The sequence below is a fragment of the Rhinatrema bivittatum genome, chromosome 4 (genome assembly GCF_901001135.1).
Source record: "Rhinatrema bivittatum chromosome 4, aRhiBiv1.1, whole genome shotgun sequence".
NCBI classification, from domain to species: Eukaryota; Metazoa; Chordata; class Amphibia; order Gymnophiona; family Rhinatrematidae; genus Rhinatrema; species Rhinatrema bivittatum.
Window position 1 is genome coordinate 239,151,805 of NC_042618.1, and position 16,876 is coordinate 239,168,680.

Sequence of the window (16,876 nt, forward strand, 5' to 3'; positions counted from 1 at the left end):
GCTCCGTTACTGACGTCACCCATATGTGAGGACTAGCATCCTGCTTGTCCTGGGATAAAAGCTTTATCTTGTTGTAATGTAACTTTCTTATTCTAATTCTCTTCCCAGTTTAAGACCCTTGTTGTAATGTAATTTTTGATCTCTTTGCACTTGTATGTTCCGTTTTTTGTTCACACCCCTTGTTACATGTAAACCGGCATGATGTGGTTTCTAATCATGAATGCCGGTATAGAAAAACTTTAAATAAATAAATAAATAAAAATAAAAACACAAAGTTAAGAATGTTTAAATAGTAAAAAGAGAAGGTCTGGGACTTCTAAAGACAGGTCTGATTACACCTAATGCTGGAGGTGAATGGGGATAAATGGTTGCTTTCCATTCGGTATAACACCATCTAGTGCCTCAAGAATTTTGTTAAAGTTCAAAAAAGAGCATGGATAATGTAATTGCTGTGTAACAAGCATGTCACATCACTGTAATAATTCAGCTCGGTTGTTGTTAGAGGACAGAATGTATCCCGAGTGTACTCTACTAGCAGCAAGAAAACTGTTGTTCACATTGTGTGTCCTGTCAGCAGTCTAAGCCTTGAAGGGAGGAAGAGAAAACAATGCAATCTTCCCACTTTTCTTTCACTGGAACCAAACCGTCATGGGCATGCTTTGCCCAGTCTGCTAGGGACTCTTCTCTACAGCGCAACTCTTGCTGATGCAAAGGAAACATTTCTACTCTCCATCCACTGTACAGTCACAGACAGTTGATCTTTTCATTATTTATAGTTATCTCTTAGTTTTGCTTTTAGCAGATTTGCATTGAAATATATAAAACTCAAATTAAAAAGAGCAGCAGTAATCAAGTTTTTTTTAATTAATAAATAACCATTATACAAACCAGCAAAACTTACAAAACAACTTTCGTTACTTACACTGAAGAAAATTAGGTTCTGAAAGGTGATTTTCCTCTGCTGTTACAGTAGAGTTTATATAAGACGTGAAAAGGTACTCTTTAATATCATTAAAGGGTAAGCTCCATCCCATTTGCATGAAGCTCGCATGTGAGTGTGGGAGCAGCAAGCATCGTTGCTTGGGATATGTCCTGTTTCTTAGCACTGGTCTGCACTGCAGGAAGATTTCTTCTCCTGAAAGAACTACAAAGAACAAAAGCCAGTAGCAATCCATGCACTAATTAATATGTTTCTACAGAAGTTAGAAACTGCAACATAGATTTTTAAGTAGTAGACCAAGCGAAGCCAACTCTGGTCCCTGAACGCCACAAACAGGCCTGGCTTTCAGGATATCCACAAAGAATATGCATGAGATGATTTACATATGCATATTCATTGTGGGTCTCCTGAAAACTTGGCCTGTTTGTGGTTCTTGAGGACTGGAGTTAACCATTCCTGTACTAGGCTATTTGGCTGCTTTCCACTGTAATGCTTGATATATATGAGGAGTTTCAGATTTGTTTTTGTCCCATAGTTCCTCCTTCCTCCCTGCTCACCCTCCCTCCCACTGTTCCTAATTTGGTCACTGTGACAGTCCTGAGGCTAGCAGCCATTCACCAGGGCTCCTTCTGGAACCCTGCTTCATGGGTCTAGATCTAGTAACTAGGTGTGGCTCTTATTTAATGACTGACTTCCTCTTCCCCCTCCCCCAGAAATTGTGAATGGTAAAATTAATTCTTACCTGATAATTTCCTTTCCTTTAGTTCAGTCAGAGCAGGCCAGACCAGTGGGTTATGCAAGCCAACCAGCAGATGGAGACATATCAAAAGGCTCACTGCTATCATTCCCTATCTACCTCTTTGTTCACAGGAACCTGCCAGTATTCTTCTACCAATCTAACCGTGGACAAGTTTAATACCAACAATTAATCAACCATATCATCAGTTTAAGTGATCTTTTTTTCTTTTTCCCATTGGACTTCCACAAGGAAGTAGAAAAGGAGGATGAATTCCCAACAGTAAAGCAGAAATAACTTGCCTGCAGGGAAGTATATAAATTCATTCTAATCCTGAATTCGATTTACCTGCCTTCAAGAAAATTACTCTGCAAGGCAAAAAATGTACAAACCTCAAGACACGAGCAGCATAGGGAGAGCCCTAGCCTGGTCTGATTGTATTAAAGGAAAGGAAATTATCAGATAAGAAATAATTTCACCTTCTTCATCCAGTCAGACCCAAGCTACTCCCTCATAGGGCTGGATGCTGCCCTAGCACTTTGCAACACTGGTGAGGCAAAGGCAAACACTCCTCGAGTACTGACCTCCATCCATGTGATACATCTTAGAAAAGGTATGCAAGGACGACCTCATCACTGTTTTACAGATATCCAAAGGACAGACTAACTGCAATGCTAGCCAAGAGGCTGCCTGCACCCTTGTGGAATGAGACCCTAACCTGCTTCAGCAAGAGAGAGCTGGAATTCACATAAACTGCTGAAATTGTCTGCTTAATCCAGCACGCCCCCACACCCTTCCACATTTTACCATAAAGTACAAGGAGATGATCATAGAACCTGAGGCATCTTAATAAAAGAAGGCAAAGAATGACTAATTCAAATAAAAATCTGAAACCACCTCTGGAAGGAGGGAGGGAGCTTTATGAATTTGGATACTTTCCTATGAAATCAATAAGAGGAGAAAATTGCGGTCCCACCAAAAATGATAAAACTAAGTTCAGGTCCTAAGGTGGAACCAGAATCCGGAGCAGTGGTCTAATATAATGCCCTTTAAAGAGCTAAGACACAGCCAGATGAGAAAATAGCAGCCTACCACAAATATGATCCCTATAGCAAGAAAGCGCCATTATTTGCATCTTCAGTGTATTAAGAACCAACCACTTAGAAATGCCTTCCTGGGGGGAAGTGACGTCATCGGTCTAAGATGGCTGCCTAAACTTTCTCTCCAGCGACCCCCAAAGCGTTTTATGCCTCATAGACCAGCCATAGCGAGCTAATTGCTATAACTTTGCGGAGTCTAAAGCGGGACCAGTCACAGACTATGTCTCTTCGGAAAAAAGCGGTGGATCTACAGCAATTCTCGTTTGATTCCGGTGGATCCCGATATGCGGCCTTGAGCGAGTCGAGTGGTGGCTCCAACCTCGAGGGGCCGGCGGCAACACAGCGCCAAGACCTAACAGCGACGGAAGGGGGCGATGAGCCTATTCTAAAAAAGGATTTACAACTCTGGTTCCTGGATTTAAAAAATGATATTAAAACTGACTGATGAATTTCGGGAGGCCATCGCTGATCTCCGCACTGATGTCAGAGATTTAGGCCATCGGGTGGAGACCGGAGAATCGCTGTTGGAGGAGCATGACACGAGGCTGGCTTCCCTGAACTTGGAGATCGAGCAGCTAAAACATCTTCAGGAGGAAACGGTTTTAAAGCTTGAAGATGTGGAGAACCGCACACGGCGCAATAACTTGCGCATAAGGGGGCTTCCTGAGGACCCCATTTACGCTAACGCAACGGAGATAGTACAGCGAATTTGCAGGGCCCTTCTTACTGCGGCTGCGGACTCGGGGGCTGACACGGTGGCGGAGGTAAGCCCAGATATCGTGGTGGACAGGGCGCTGGGGGCGGCCCCACGTAATGCCCCCCGGGACATAGTAACTTGCTTGCACAGTTATGTGTTAAAAGAGGAGATAATGAAAGCGGCCAGGAAATTAGACGCTTTTGAATGGGACGGACATGAAATCACTATATACAACGATCTTGCCCCTGCGACGCTGAAGCGGCGTAGAGAATTCAACATGGTTACTGCGGCCTTGAGAAAAGAGCATTGCCGTTATCGTTGGCTTTATCCATGTGGTATTGCTTTCACCATAAAGGGGATCACATCGAGGGCAAAGACTCCGGCGGAAGCAACGAGCATACTTAAAGAGGTGGGATTGGAGATTTCGTGCCCAGAGAATCATAGTGAGCCCGCCAGAGTGGCAGTGGAACAGGCAAGATGGCAGCGAGCGGGCAAAAGGGGACGGCGCCTGAAGAGGACATCCGATCCTGAGCCATCTCGGCGGACGCCGATTGCGCTGGATGCCGGGAGCGACCAAGCTCCCCCATGACTTTCTATACCGCACCTTTAAACTGGATTTTTACTCATTTAGTTTACAGCCGCTTCCGTTACTGCTGATATGGTTTCCCGCCTATGGACTGGGCACGCCCAGGGGCTACCTATTTCTCATGGCTGTGTTTTGGTTCCGGGTTTAACAGGCATTCTTATCTACACATGTGGTTTATGGGGTATGAAAGACGAGTGAATGTGTGTGTGTTGGGGGGGGGGGGATCGGATGGGGCTTCCTCTATTCAGAGTCTGACCCATGTTGGGCAACTCTGTATGTGTGAGAGGGTTGGGGGGAGGGGGGAGAGGGGTTGGGGTTTTGCGGTATATAAAGCAGCATTGCTGGATAGTATTATGATTAGTTGGCTAGACAGGAGAGCTGGCATTGTGATGGGGAGCATTGGTTTTGATGTCTCTTAAATTTTTTTCCCTAAACGTAAAAGGCTTGAACTCACCACGGAAACGACAGCAGCTGGGGAATGAGCTGGAGCGGCATCATGCCTCGGTGGTCTTTCTTCAGGAGACGCACTTAAGGCGCAAACATGAACATTTACTACGTCCCAGGCTTTATTCCCATAGATATTTCTCTGCCAGCACTCCTGATAGCAAATATAGTGGGGTCGGAATTCCGTTTGCTAATAATTTGGGGGAAAAGGTGCTTGAAACGGTGGTGGGCCCGAAAGGTAGATATTTAATCTTAGTGGTGGAAATCCACAACTGCAAATTTACTCTGGTTAATGTGTACTGTCCGAACCAGGGGCAGGGTGCTCTGCTTAACGAACTCAATCAGAAATTGCACCAAATAGATGGCGGCTATTTAATCATGGGAGGAGACTTTAATCTAGCCCCTGACGCAGCCGCGGACACTTCCTCTGGGCAGGGGGGTACACACGCTCGGGAACGGACACATCTGCGTCAGTTACTGTCTGACTGGAATTTGGTGGACATATGGTGGGTTTGCTACCCTCATAATAGGAATTATACCTTTTACTCGAGACCACATGCCACATACTCCAAGATTGACTACTTTTTAATTGACAAAGCATTGAGTGACCGCACACAAAAGGCAGACATAGACCATATCACCTGGTCAGATCATTCTCCCATTTGGTGGGAGGTGGCAATGCCGTCTGGGAGCCGGAGCTTCCAATATTGGAAACTTAATGATAGTTTACTCAAAAATAAAACATATTTGGTCAAATTGCAAGCCCAATTGGAGGAGTATATAGCTAATAATTTGGATACCTCGGTATCGCCGGTGGCAGTGTGGGAGGGTTTAAAGGCTACTATGAGAGGTAATCTCATTAGTCTGGGGACATATCATAAAAAGCAGAAGGAAGTGCTTCGGACCCAATTGCTAGTGGATTTAATAGCGTGGGAAAAGGAACATAAGAAGGGCCAGTCTTCTCAGGCACTCCAGAAGTTGGACGAGATTCGTAGGCGCATCAAGGACCTGGACGCGGACCGGACTGCTTTTCAGCTAGATCTGGTCAAGCAACTTTATTATGAACAGGGAGATAAGCCGGGTAGATTGTTGGCCCACAAGTTGAAAGGCCAGCGCTTACAGTCCCACATTCACACCATTAAGGACAGTCAGGGGCAAGTATGTACAAAATTATCCGACATCAAAAAATGTTTTACCAGTTTTTATGACGGATTATATTCTACCGATCATGAGGTTTCGGATACAGATATAGCAAATTTTTTGGATGGCCTGGCTTTGCCTACTTTGTCCAGTGAAGCTGGGGAACGGCTGGGATCTCCTATTCTGGCTAGAGAAGTCCAAGAGGCTATTAAGTCTTTGAAGCAGGGGAAGGCTCCCGGGCTCGATGGGTACACCCCCCTATTTTATAAAAAATTTATGAGTCTGTTAGTGAATCCGTTGAAAGATATGTTTAACGCTTTACGGGAGGGACAACAGTTATTACCTAATGGGAACACAGCGAGAATTACCATTCTACCTAAAGCCGGTAAGGATGCTATGCTTTGTGGGTCGTATCGCCCTATATCATTGATTAACATTGATTTAAAGCTTCTTGCGAAGATAATGGCTAATCGCCTACGGGGGGGTAATTCTTGATTTAGTTAAGGATGACCAGGCTGGCTTTATGCCGGGGCGAGCCACTTCGGATAACATACGGAAAATATTAAACATTCTTTCGATAGTGAAATCTGGCTCTTCCCCAGCCGTGCTCTTGACTATAGACGCCGAGAAGGCCTTTGATAGGGTGCACTGGCCTTTCCTTTTTGCTGTAATGGAAAAAATGGGAGTGGGGGGATACTTCTTGACATGGGTTAAAGAATTATACAGAGATCCCCGGGCATGTATTAAGATTAACGGGGGATACAGTGACTCATTCCCTATACATCGAGGCACTAGACAAGGCTGCCCCCTCTCGCCCTTGCTCTTCGCGTTGAGTGTGGAACCCTTAGCGGAAATGGTTCGACAATCGAAGGATATCCAGGGGATCTCTGTAGCTGAGACCCAATATAAAATTTCCTTATATGCCGACGACATTATCTTCATGGTGGGGAATCCTCATGGATCCCTTCAGGCATTGACAAATGTGCTGAAACAGTTTGGGGGGGGTGTCTGGCTTTAGGGTCAATATGGACAAGTCCGAGCTATTTCCTATTGGACTTCCACCAGCCCATAGCTCCATCTTACAATCTATGTTCCCCTTCAAATGGACAAAAGGCCCTATACGATATCTGGGTGTTAACTTGGTGGAAGATCGTAAAGATCTATTTACAGCTAATTATGTTCCTCTTGTTGGACAACTCTGTAAAGATATGCAATACTGGGATAGGTATCATATTTCCTGGATGGGACGTATAGCGGTGGTGAAAATGAATTTGTTTCCCAGATTAAGCTACCTGTTTCAGGTTCTCCCTTGCTTACTAGCCGACCACTGGTTGCAAGGCCTTCAACGAAAACTCTTCTCCTATATCTGGAAAAGGAGACCTCCTAGGATAGCACGGAAGGTGTTATACAGGCCCCGGTTTAAGGGTGGCTTAGGGGTACCCAATATCCGGAAGTACTATGTAGCTTCCCAATTACAGGCGGTGGTGGATTATCATGCTCCCGGGCTTAAGAAGCAATGGATACTCATTGAACAAGCGAGATTGGGGAGAGAGGTCCCGGAAACTATTTTTTGGGAACGGATTCCACCACCTCAGAGGGACCCCACTATTCTGCCATCTCTGCAATGTACATTGACTGTGTGGTATAAGTGGCAGGAATATCTGACTGGGAAGAAGGGATATTTTTTCCCGGCCCGGTTTTGTGACCTCACTGACTTCCCTGTAGGGCGGGGTTCTCGGACCTTTCGAACTTGGGCAGTGAAGGGACTCTACCGGGTCCATCACGTGTGGGAAGCAGGTAAGTGAAGTCCTTTTCTCAACTTCAGAGGGATTTTTGTCTGCCGGATAGGGACTTCCTAGCCTACGCTCAAGTTCGTCACTTTTTACAAAAGCGGGAGGTCTCTAGAGATTTGCAGAAAGGGGTTTCACTGATGGAGCATTTTTGTATTGCATTACAGAAACCTCCTAAACTGATGTCCAAAATATACAAATTATTGGAAGATACTGAGGTGTATCAGGACTCGCATCTTCAGGCATGGACACGGGATTTAGGAGGCAGTTGGGATAAGGACTGCTGGAACACTTGTTTCTTGGGTTTGGGGAGGCATGCTATGTCCACCGCCATGATAGAAAACGAATACAAAATATTATATCGGTGGCATTTATGTCCAGGGACTTTAGCAAAATGGTATCCGGCACTCTCGGCTAAGTGTGGGCGCTGTGACAATGCGGAGGGGACTTTTGTTCATATGTGGTGGGTGTGCCCTGTTATAGGCGCATTCTGGGCAAAGGTACATTGCTTAGCCACTGAGTTGGTGGGAAAGGAAACACGCTTAAGTCCGGAATTATGGCTTTTGGGGCTTTGGAAGGAGGAACAGGACCTGCATAATACAAGGTTATTGCGCTATCTGGCTATAGCTACCAGATCGGTGATTGCTCAATGGTGGAAAAAGAGGGAACCACCGCCTTTGAAATTGGTTATTACTAGACTCAAGGGCATTCGAACGATGGAGAAAATTTCTGCCTATCGGAGAGATCGGGTGGTCCAATATGAACGGACTTGGGACTCTAGAACTGTTTTCTAGTACTGTTACTATTGTAGCTCATTAATGAGGTTCATTATTGTTGGGGATAACGTTTACTGCAATTTTGGGTGGGGGGGAGGGAAGGGATGGGGAGGGAGTTTAACTGGAAATGTTTGGATATATGTTAGCCCTATGTGGGCTACAGCTGTATGACACCTGATTGGCGTGTACATCTATTGCTGTCCAAATAAAAATGTTTAATTATAAAAAAAGAAATGCCTTCCTGCAAACATTCCAAACCAATAGGACAGGCATATCTCCAGGGGCACACCGATCCCCAGAGCACTAATCCTCACAAACTCTCCAACCTGCATAAAGCTAAGGAAGTGTAGAATTTTCTAGCTTTTAGTAGCGTAGTCACAACCCTTCCTCACTAATCACGCCCTTTCAAGGGCCAAACTGTAAGACAAAATCAATCCAGTTCCTCGTCAAACATCATACCTTGACACTCCTTGTGAGATGGAATTCCTAAAAGGCTGTCATACAGCAGACGATGGAGATCCACACATCCTGGGTGGTGGGCCAGTCTGGAGCAACCAGCAGTACCAGACCTGGATGCCCAACAAACTGGCAAAGGTGATTAATTATCATGGGCCACGGAGGAAAAGCCGCATAACATCCCATCTGTGGGCCATTCCTCGACCAGAGCATCAATCCTGGCTGTGCGAGAATCACTTTCCCTGCTGAAAAATCTACACACTTCCACGTTCTGGCTGGTAGCCATTAGATTCCAGTCTGGCTGACTGCGACCATCTGATTTAAGGCCCTTTTGAAAATGGGACCATTCTCCTGGGTGTAACACTGTGACTGAGGTAACCCGCTTAAATAACGTCCATGCCCACTGGGCCTGCAACTTCATTTCCGCCCAAGGAAGAAGGTCACTCATCTCTAAAGCCACTTGAGGAATTCGGGTTACTCCTGGTTGATTTATACATACTACTGCCATGGTCTTGTTGGATATCATTCTGACAGCTACTAAGGAAAGCTAGCCAAATCACCCTGGCTTCCAAATGATGACAGACTTACTTCCTCGGGGGGGGGGGGCCATTTCCACCACGCAATAACTCCTGATAATGAAAATTCCTCCAGGTTGTCAAACAGCCTGTCACCATTATGATCCAGACCAGGGACAAGTAGTCCATTCCCCAGTTCAACTGCTTGCTGTCCAGCCACTTGCAACACTCTGTGTTGACTAGCAGCAGCAGTCTCACAGAATATGAGACTAGCGCTTCCACTTGAATTGCCAGGCCCTTGAAGAGGACACATATGTGCCTTTGCCCATGGCACTATATCTAAGGCTGCTGCCTTGGAGCCAAGAGTCTGAAGATAGGATCATATTGTCAGGATCTGGCCACACAACTCTGAACTCTGTATCGCATTAGACATAGCTGACGTATCTTTGTATTGAACCAAGCTCCCACGTAATCCACCTTCTGAGGTGGCTGATGATAGCTTTTGAAAAACTGACAATCTATCCTAACTAGATCACACACTGAGAAACTGGTACACTCTCATGAGGGGGACCCGCTATAACACTGTAATGTACTGCATAAAGTTTTGTGGAGTTGCTACCACCAAATAAATCATCTTTTTCACTATATTGAAATCTCTGTATGGACTCTCACTTTATTCTGCACTTTATGCATAACTGTGTACACTCTCATGAATGTAAAATCGATATGTATATTGATATGTAAAATCGAACACAGATATATAAAAACAAATAAATAAATAAATGTATGATTGAAAGGACATCACTCTTAACAGCCAATTGGCCAGATAAAGGTATACCAAAATCCCTTGTGCAGCATTGCCACCACCGTGAACACCACCAAAGAAAAAGTTTGGGGCTACTGCTAACCCTAAGGATAGAATCTAAAACTGAAAATACACCCTAGTACCGCAAATCATGATCCTTCTGGATTAGAATGGGAAGATAAGCTTCCGTGAGGTTAGAACTTCTTTCTGAATCCCTGGAATTACTGATCTTAATATGTCCATCCTGAATCAGGCCACCTTCAAGAAGTCATTGACCCGCTTCCAGCCTGGGATGGGGTGAAATGACCCTTCCTTTCCAGGGCCCACAGAGTAGCACCCTAGCCCTTCAGTATCAGAAATCCAGCCTTCAACCCAAGAAGTCTCTGTAAAGTAGATGGTATAGCATCTCTTTCCTTGACCGACCAATAAAAAGAAACCATAAGAGTCAGAAACAGAACAAGCAAATTCTCAGAGAGTAATCTAGGTTTAATATCTCCAGGATCCATTGTCACCATCATAAGATATAAACTTGAATAAAACAGCCGCATATCTCCAGCACTGGCAATAGGGTCCCCAAAACCTCATTGCACTGCCTAGAGGAACTGGAACCTAAAGCTCCATCCTTATCCCCTATCTTGGACCAACAGGACTGGAATCTGAGATATGCTCTAGTCTACAGTTAGTCTAGGAGATATAGTCCGCTGACCAGTTGCGGCTCCAAGGAAGCTCTCCTCAAAGGAAAAAGAGACTGACTATGGAAGCAGAGTCCTCTACTTCTATTTTTTTTTGTTTGGAAGTGAGTTCTTACTGTCACATAGTAACCATCTACCATCTTGAAACTGGCAGATGTTACTGTTACATATCTGGAGAAGTGGGGACCGAATTTAGTGGCCCTTGGAATGCAAGGCCAGTGTATATTCCAGAGAAGCCACAGGGGCTCTTGAATACTTCAAGACCACATCAAGGGCCACATTTTGTAAGCCCCTGACCGCAGCTACAGCATTCAAACCCCGAGAAAGGAAAATTGGTTCTTACCTGTTAATTTTCATTCCTGAAATATCACAGATCAGTCCAGACACATGGATTTTGCATAAAAAGTTTGAGGCACTGCTACATCACTGAGTACCACCTCAGTAATGACCTGTACCCAAGCCGAACTAGAGTGAAACACAACTATCCACTGTCCTCTCAGGGCGAACGTCAAACCAAGTGTTGGTGCCCCCTGAACTAGAGCCCCACATCAATCCCACAGAACCAATCAAACCTGGTAATCCTGTTTAGGTTCTGAATATATACATAATGAAATTCCTCAGATTGCATCCATGCAAGTTGAACGGTCTTCGGTCTTTCGTAAATAAGGGACTGGGTCTCTGGACTGATATGGAGTACTTCAGGAACAAACATTAGCAGGTAAGAACCAATTTTCCTTTCCTGTTGGTACCCCAGATCAGTCCAAACAAGTGGGATGTACCAAAGCACCCCTATACTGGGCGGACATACGAAAGACCCACTCTCAACACACACTTGCCAAAACTCTGTTCCACCAGCGCCTGAACATCAAGTTGGTAATGCCAAAAGAAAGTGCAAGCATGAACACATTGCCACCTGACAGATCTCTTGTGGAGACACCAAATGACACTCAGCCCAAGAGGCTGCCCATGCCTTAGTAAAGTGTGCACTCGGACCCCCTCTGGAATCTTCCGACCCTTGCAGGGATAGGCCAAAAAAATAGCTTCCTTCAACCAATGAGCAATAGTATCCTTAGAAGCCTTACATCCCTTCTTTGGCCTGCCAAATACAAATAGATGATCCGACTACCGGAAATTGTTGTTGACCTTCAGATATCACAACAGTACCTAACGAACATTCAACAAATGAAGCTCCCTTGCCTCTGGCGACTCAGACAACCAATTCGGAAACACGGGAAGTTCCACCGTCTGGTTAAGGTGAAACAAGAAAACAACCTTGGGCAGAAATGAGGGTACCGTGTGCAAAGATATCCCATCCTCCGTAATTCTCAGAAACAGCTCTTTATAAGAAAAAGCCTGCAGCTCTGAAATCTATCAGGTCGAACAAATCCTCACCAGAAAAACCACATTAAGGATAAGTTCCTTCAATGACATCTTCCATAATGGCTCAAACAGAGGTCTGCATTGCACTCAGCTTAAGTTCAAACTCCTCGCTGGACATAATCGGCGCACGAGCGGCCATAAATGCTTGGCTCCCTTCAAGAACCAGTACCACATCCGGATGCGATGCCAAAGTCCTCCCTTTAACTTACCTCTGAGATATCCCAAGGCTGCTATTTGTACCCGAAGGGAATTGTAAGCTAAGCCTTTGGACAAGCCTGTTGTAAAAAGGCCAAAATATGAGGGATCTCCATGTGCAACGGGTCTAGACCTCCCTCTATACACCAAGACTCAAAGACCCTCCCATGCCCGGACATAAGCCATAGATGTGGACTGTCTCCTGGCCTGAAGCAAAGTGGCAAATACTGCCTCTGAGTAACCTTTTAACTTTAAACGTCGCCACTCAAAAGCTAAGCCGCGAGACAAAAGTTATCTGCCCAATCCGAGAAGATACACCCTTGTTTTAACAAGCCCGGAAGATGAGCCAACCTGAGGGGCCCATCTACTGTGAGATGAATCAGATCTGTGAACCACGGACAACGTGGTCACTCCGGTGCCATAAGTCTACCCAACCCAGATGTTTCTCGATGCATCTCAACATGCGACCTATTAATGGCCAAAGAGGAAACACATGGACTGATAAAACAGCAAGGAAGGCTATCTAACAAAGCCATGGAGGCATGCGACAATACAGAATTAGAAGCCAAATGTCCGATCTGGATTCTTTATTAGACAGAGACAAATATCTTTAGGAAAGCCCTTTATTAGAGAGAGACAAATATCTTTAGGAAAGCCCGACTCAGGCCGAGTTTCGCCCTCTTACAAGGGGGCTGCTTCAGGGGCTCAGCTGTATCATTTTAGAATTTCTTAAAGGTAGATTTTAAAAAAGGGCGCCCTCGCGTACTTTTGTAGGCGCATCAGGCGCAAACAAAAGTACGCTGGATTTTAGTAGATACACGCGTAGCCGCTAAAATCCTGGATCGGCGCGCGCAAGGCTACCGATTTCGTGTAGCCGGCGCGCGCCAAGCCGCGCAGCCTACCTCCGTTCCCTCTGAGGCCGCTCCGAAATCGGAGCGGCCTCGGAGGGAATTCGCTATCGCCCTCCCCTCACCTACCCCTCCCTTCCTCTACCTAACCCACCCCCCCCTGGCCCTGTCTAAACCCCCCCCCCACCTTTGTTGGGGGATTTACGCCTCCCGGAGGGAGAAGTAAATCCCCGCGCGCCAGCGGGCCGCTGGTGCGCCTAGACGCAACCCAGGGGCGGTTCCGGAGGGCGCGGCCACACCCCCGGTCCGCCCCTGGCCGAAACCATGCCCCCGGGCCCGCCCCCAAAACGCCGCTTCCCGCCCCGAAAACGCCGCGCCGTTCGGCCCCGCCCCCGACACGCCCCCCTCAGAAAACCCCGGGACTTACGCGAGTCCCGGGGCTCTGCGCGCGCCGGCAGGCCTATGTAAAATAGGCGCACCGGCGCGCAAGGCCCTGCTCGCGTAAATCCGGGCGGATTTACGCGAGTAGGGCTCTTAAAATCCGCCCCTTAGTGTCCGGGTTGCAAATAATAATTGTGCATCAAATGGTCTCTGGCAGATAGTGTTATCCTGTACCGCAGTGCTATTTGAAAAAAACAACGCTCTCCAATAGATTTGGTGCGCTGAAGAATTTTTAAACTCGTGACAGCAACAGTCTCTGTCTCTCTCCGATCGTGTAAAAAGCAGCCCCCTTGTAAGAGGGCGAAACTCGGCCTGAGTCGGGCTTTCCTAAAGATATGTCTCTGTCTAATAAAGGGCTTTCCTAAACATATTTGTCTCTGTCTGTAGGACTTCCTGGTGGAGGGCTTTCAAGACTCCACCAGGACCTGGGAGACACAGTCCAAGAGCTCCAAAGCCTGGAGGACTACACGCTCAACATCCAAGCCATGAGGGCCAGCGCCCAGAGGTTTGGATAGCGCAGAGTGCTCTGATTCTGTGAGATGAGATTGGGCGCCTTCCCCAGCAGGATGGGTGCCTGCACCGACAGGTCCTGCAGAAGCGGAAACCAGACTTGTTGGGGCCAAGAAAGTGCCACGAGTATCATGGAGCCCCTGTCCTGCTGAAGCTTCAGCAGAGTCCTCAAGAGGAGTGGCAGAGAGGGGTACGCGTACAGCAGGTCCCTCCCCAGTGGAGGGAGAAGGCATCGCAGGCCAGATGGCCGCCCCCCCCCCCCAGGGAGCAGAACATACTCACCTTGTGGTTGTGTGGGGAGGCAAAGAGATAGACATCCGGTATATCCATTGGCGAAATAGCTCGGCCGTTACCTCCAGGTTGAGGGACCACTCGTGTGGCTGGATGGAGTGGCTTAAGCGGTCCACTAGCACGTTGAGATGGCCCAGCAGGTAGGTCGCTCGCAGAGACATTCCCCTGTGAAAGGGCCCAGGTCCACACTTGAACCGTCTCGTGGCAGAGAAGGAATGAACCTGTGCCACCCTGCTTGTCGATATACATCATCACAACTTGGTTGTCTGTCCGAATTAGAATGTCCTTGGACAACAACTGGTCTCTGAATGCCCACAAAGCGTACCGAATTGCTCGAAGTTCCAGGACATTTATCTGAGAGCGGGCTTTGGAAGTAGTCCAGATACCTTCCGTGTGGATACCATTCACATGGGCTCCCTAGCCTTGAGGGTAAGCATCAGTGGTGAGAATCACCTGAGGCGGAGAGGGTTGGAAGGAAAGTCCTTTTTCCAGGTTGGAAAGATCTTACCACCAGGATAGAGACACTATTAGAGGGTCCGAAATTGCGACAGGAGCCTCTAGATCCTGGGAAGCCTGTCACCACTGGGACTATAGGGTCCACTAGGCTCTCCTCATGCAGAAGTGAGCCAGAGGGATCACATGGACGGAGGCTGCCATGTGGGCCAGGAGGTGGAGAAGAAGGCGGGCTGAGACCCTCTGGCTGTTCCGGACAAGAGTAGCCAGCGAGGCAAGGGTGATCGCTTGATCTCTGGGTAAAAAAGCTTTCGCCTGCGCCATGTCCAGCCTGGTACCTATGAAGTCCAGCTGAGGAGATGGGCAGAGATGAGACTTGGGGAAGTTTATAACAAATCCCACAGTCTGCAGTGTCTGCACCAACAGGGTCAGAACATGCAAGGCTCCGGAGCAGGAGTCGCTCTTGACCAACCAGTCATCCAGGTAGGGGAACACGTGCACCGAGCGACACGTGAGGTAGGCAGCCACCATCACTAGGCATTTGGTAAAACATGGGGGGGGCCGATGCAAGCCCGAAGGGCAGCACTTTGTACTGGTAATATGCTTTCCCCACCACAGAGAGGAGATACTTCCGGTGGCTAGGGACAATTGCAATGTGTGCATAAGCCTCTGAGATTGCAGGAGGAAAGCCAATCTCCTCCTCTGAGGAGAAGGTTCAGCGTGCTCAGAGAGACCACCTTCAACTTTTCTCTTACGAGAAACTTGTTCAATGTCTGGAGGTCAAGAATGGGGTGCAAGCCCCCATTCCTCTTAGGAATGAGGAAATACCTCACATAGAATCCTCGGCTCTGCTGATGGTGAGGAACCGGTTCCACTGCGCCTGCTACAAGGAGGGTGGAAAGTTCAGTCTGAAAAATGACCAGTTGGGCGGATCCCATGATGATCATGGGGGAGAGGTCTCTGGGAGAAGGCTGAAATGTAGACTGATGGATGATAGAGAAGACCCAGCAGTCCGGCATGATCTCTTTCCAGCGATGGGCGAAGCTCATGAGCCTGCCTCCGACTGGGGGATCTGATGTCTGGAGTATAGTCAACTGACTTCTGCTCCCTCACCGCCAGTCAAAAGCCCATGGCCGGGGCCGGCTAGGGTCTAGGTGCTTGCTGTTGGCAAGGATGACCCTGGAACCGGTGCAAGGTGCATGAGCCTGGGAGGCTGGAGGATATTTCCTCTGCCGGTAAAAGGGCTTCTAGGAACCCAGCCTGGAGGATTTCTTGGCCGAGGGACAGGCCTTCAGAGGCGCTAGCGGACAGCTGTTGAAGGGTATCATGATGGTCCTTCAATTGTGCACTGCATCCCAGACCTTATCCCTAAAGAGGTTGTCAACTAGGCAGGGGAAATCGGCTAGCCTATCTTGGACCTCTGGCTGGAGGTCAGAGCCATGCCATTCTCCTGGCACAGATGCCCACCGCTGCTACGCAGGCCGCTATCTCGAAAATATCGTAGGTGGAATGCACCTCATGCTTTCCTACTTCAAAACCCAGTAGGGCAATGGCCGAGAGGACCCCCTGCTGTTGTTGGGGCAGGCCCTCTGCGAAGTCCTGGATCCATTTCAGAGACTGCGGTTATATTGGATCACATAAAGCTGGTAGGTGGCTATGCGGGCCACCAGCACGGCGCCTTGTAAGACTTTCCTGCCCAGGGCATCAAGCTCCCTATGCTCATGTCCAGGAGGGGCAGAGGTATGGGTGCGGGAGCGTCAGACCTTTTTCAAGGTGGACTCCACAACCACTGACAGGTGGGGGAGATGCCGCTTCTCAAACCCCATGGCCTGCTGCACCAAGTAGGTGGTGTCGGCCTTTCTATTGACAGTGGAGATAGAAATAAGGTGCTCCCCCATGTGTAGGAGGAGGTCCTTGAAAATATCGTGGATAGGAACCACCACGATGTCCATGGGAGCATTGCCGAACTGGAGTACTTCCAGCATCTTATGTCACGTATCCTCCTCCCTAACAGGGCGATACAGTACAGAGCGCACTGTTAACCCGCATTTGGACGCGCGTTTTTGACGCGCTATTACCCC

The 16,876-nt window shown here is 47.7% G+C and overlaps 1 protein-coding gene across 3 annotated transcripts in view; it reads right to left on the minus strand.

The window, feature by feature from the left end:
* Window positions 1–841: 841 nt before the first annotated feature.
* Window positions 842–16,876, minus strand: part of DDX11 (DEAD/H-box helicase 11) — a 427,300-nt gene continuing 411,265 nt past the window's right edge. For all 3 annotated transcript variants that reach the window (XM_029599951.1, XM_029599952.1, XM_029599950.1), the window contains one exon: window positions 842–1,144. In XM_029599951.1, the coding sequence (XP_029455811.1) occupies window positions 1,100–1,144 (45 nt within the window). In that variant the 3' untranslated portion in view covers window positions 842–1,099. The remainder of the gene's footprint in view (window positions 1,145–16,876) is intronic.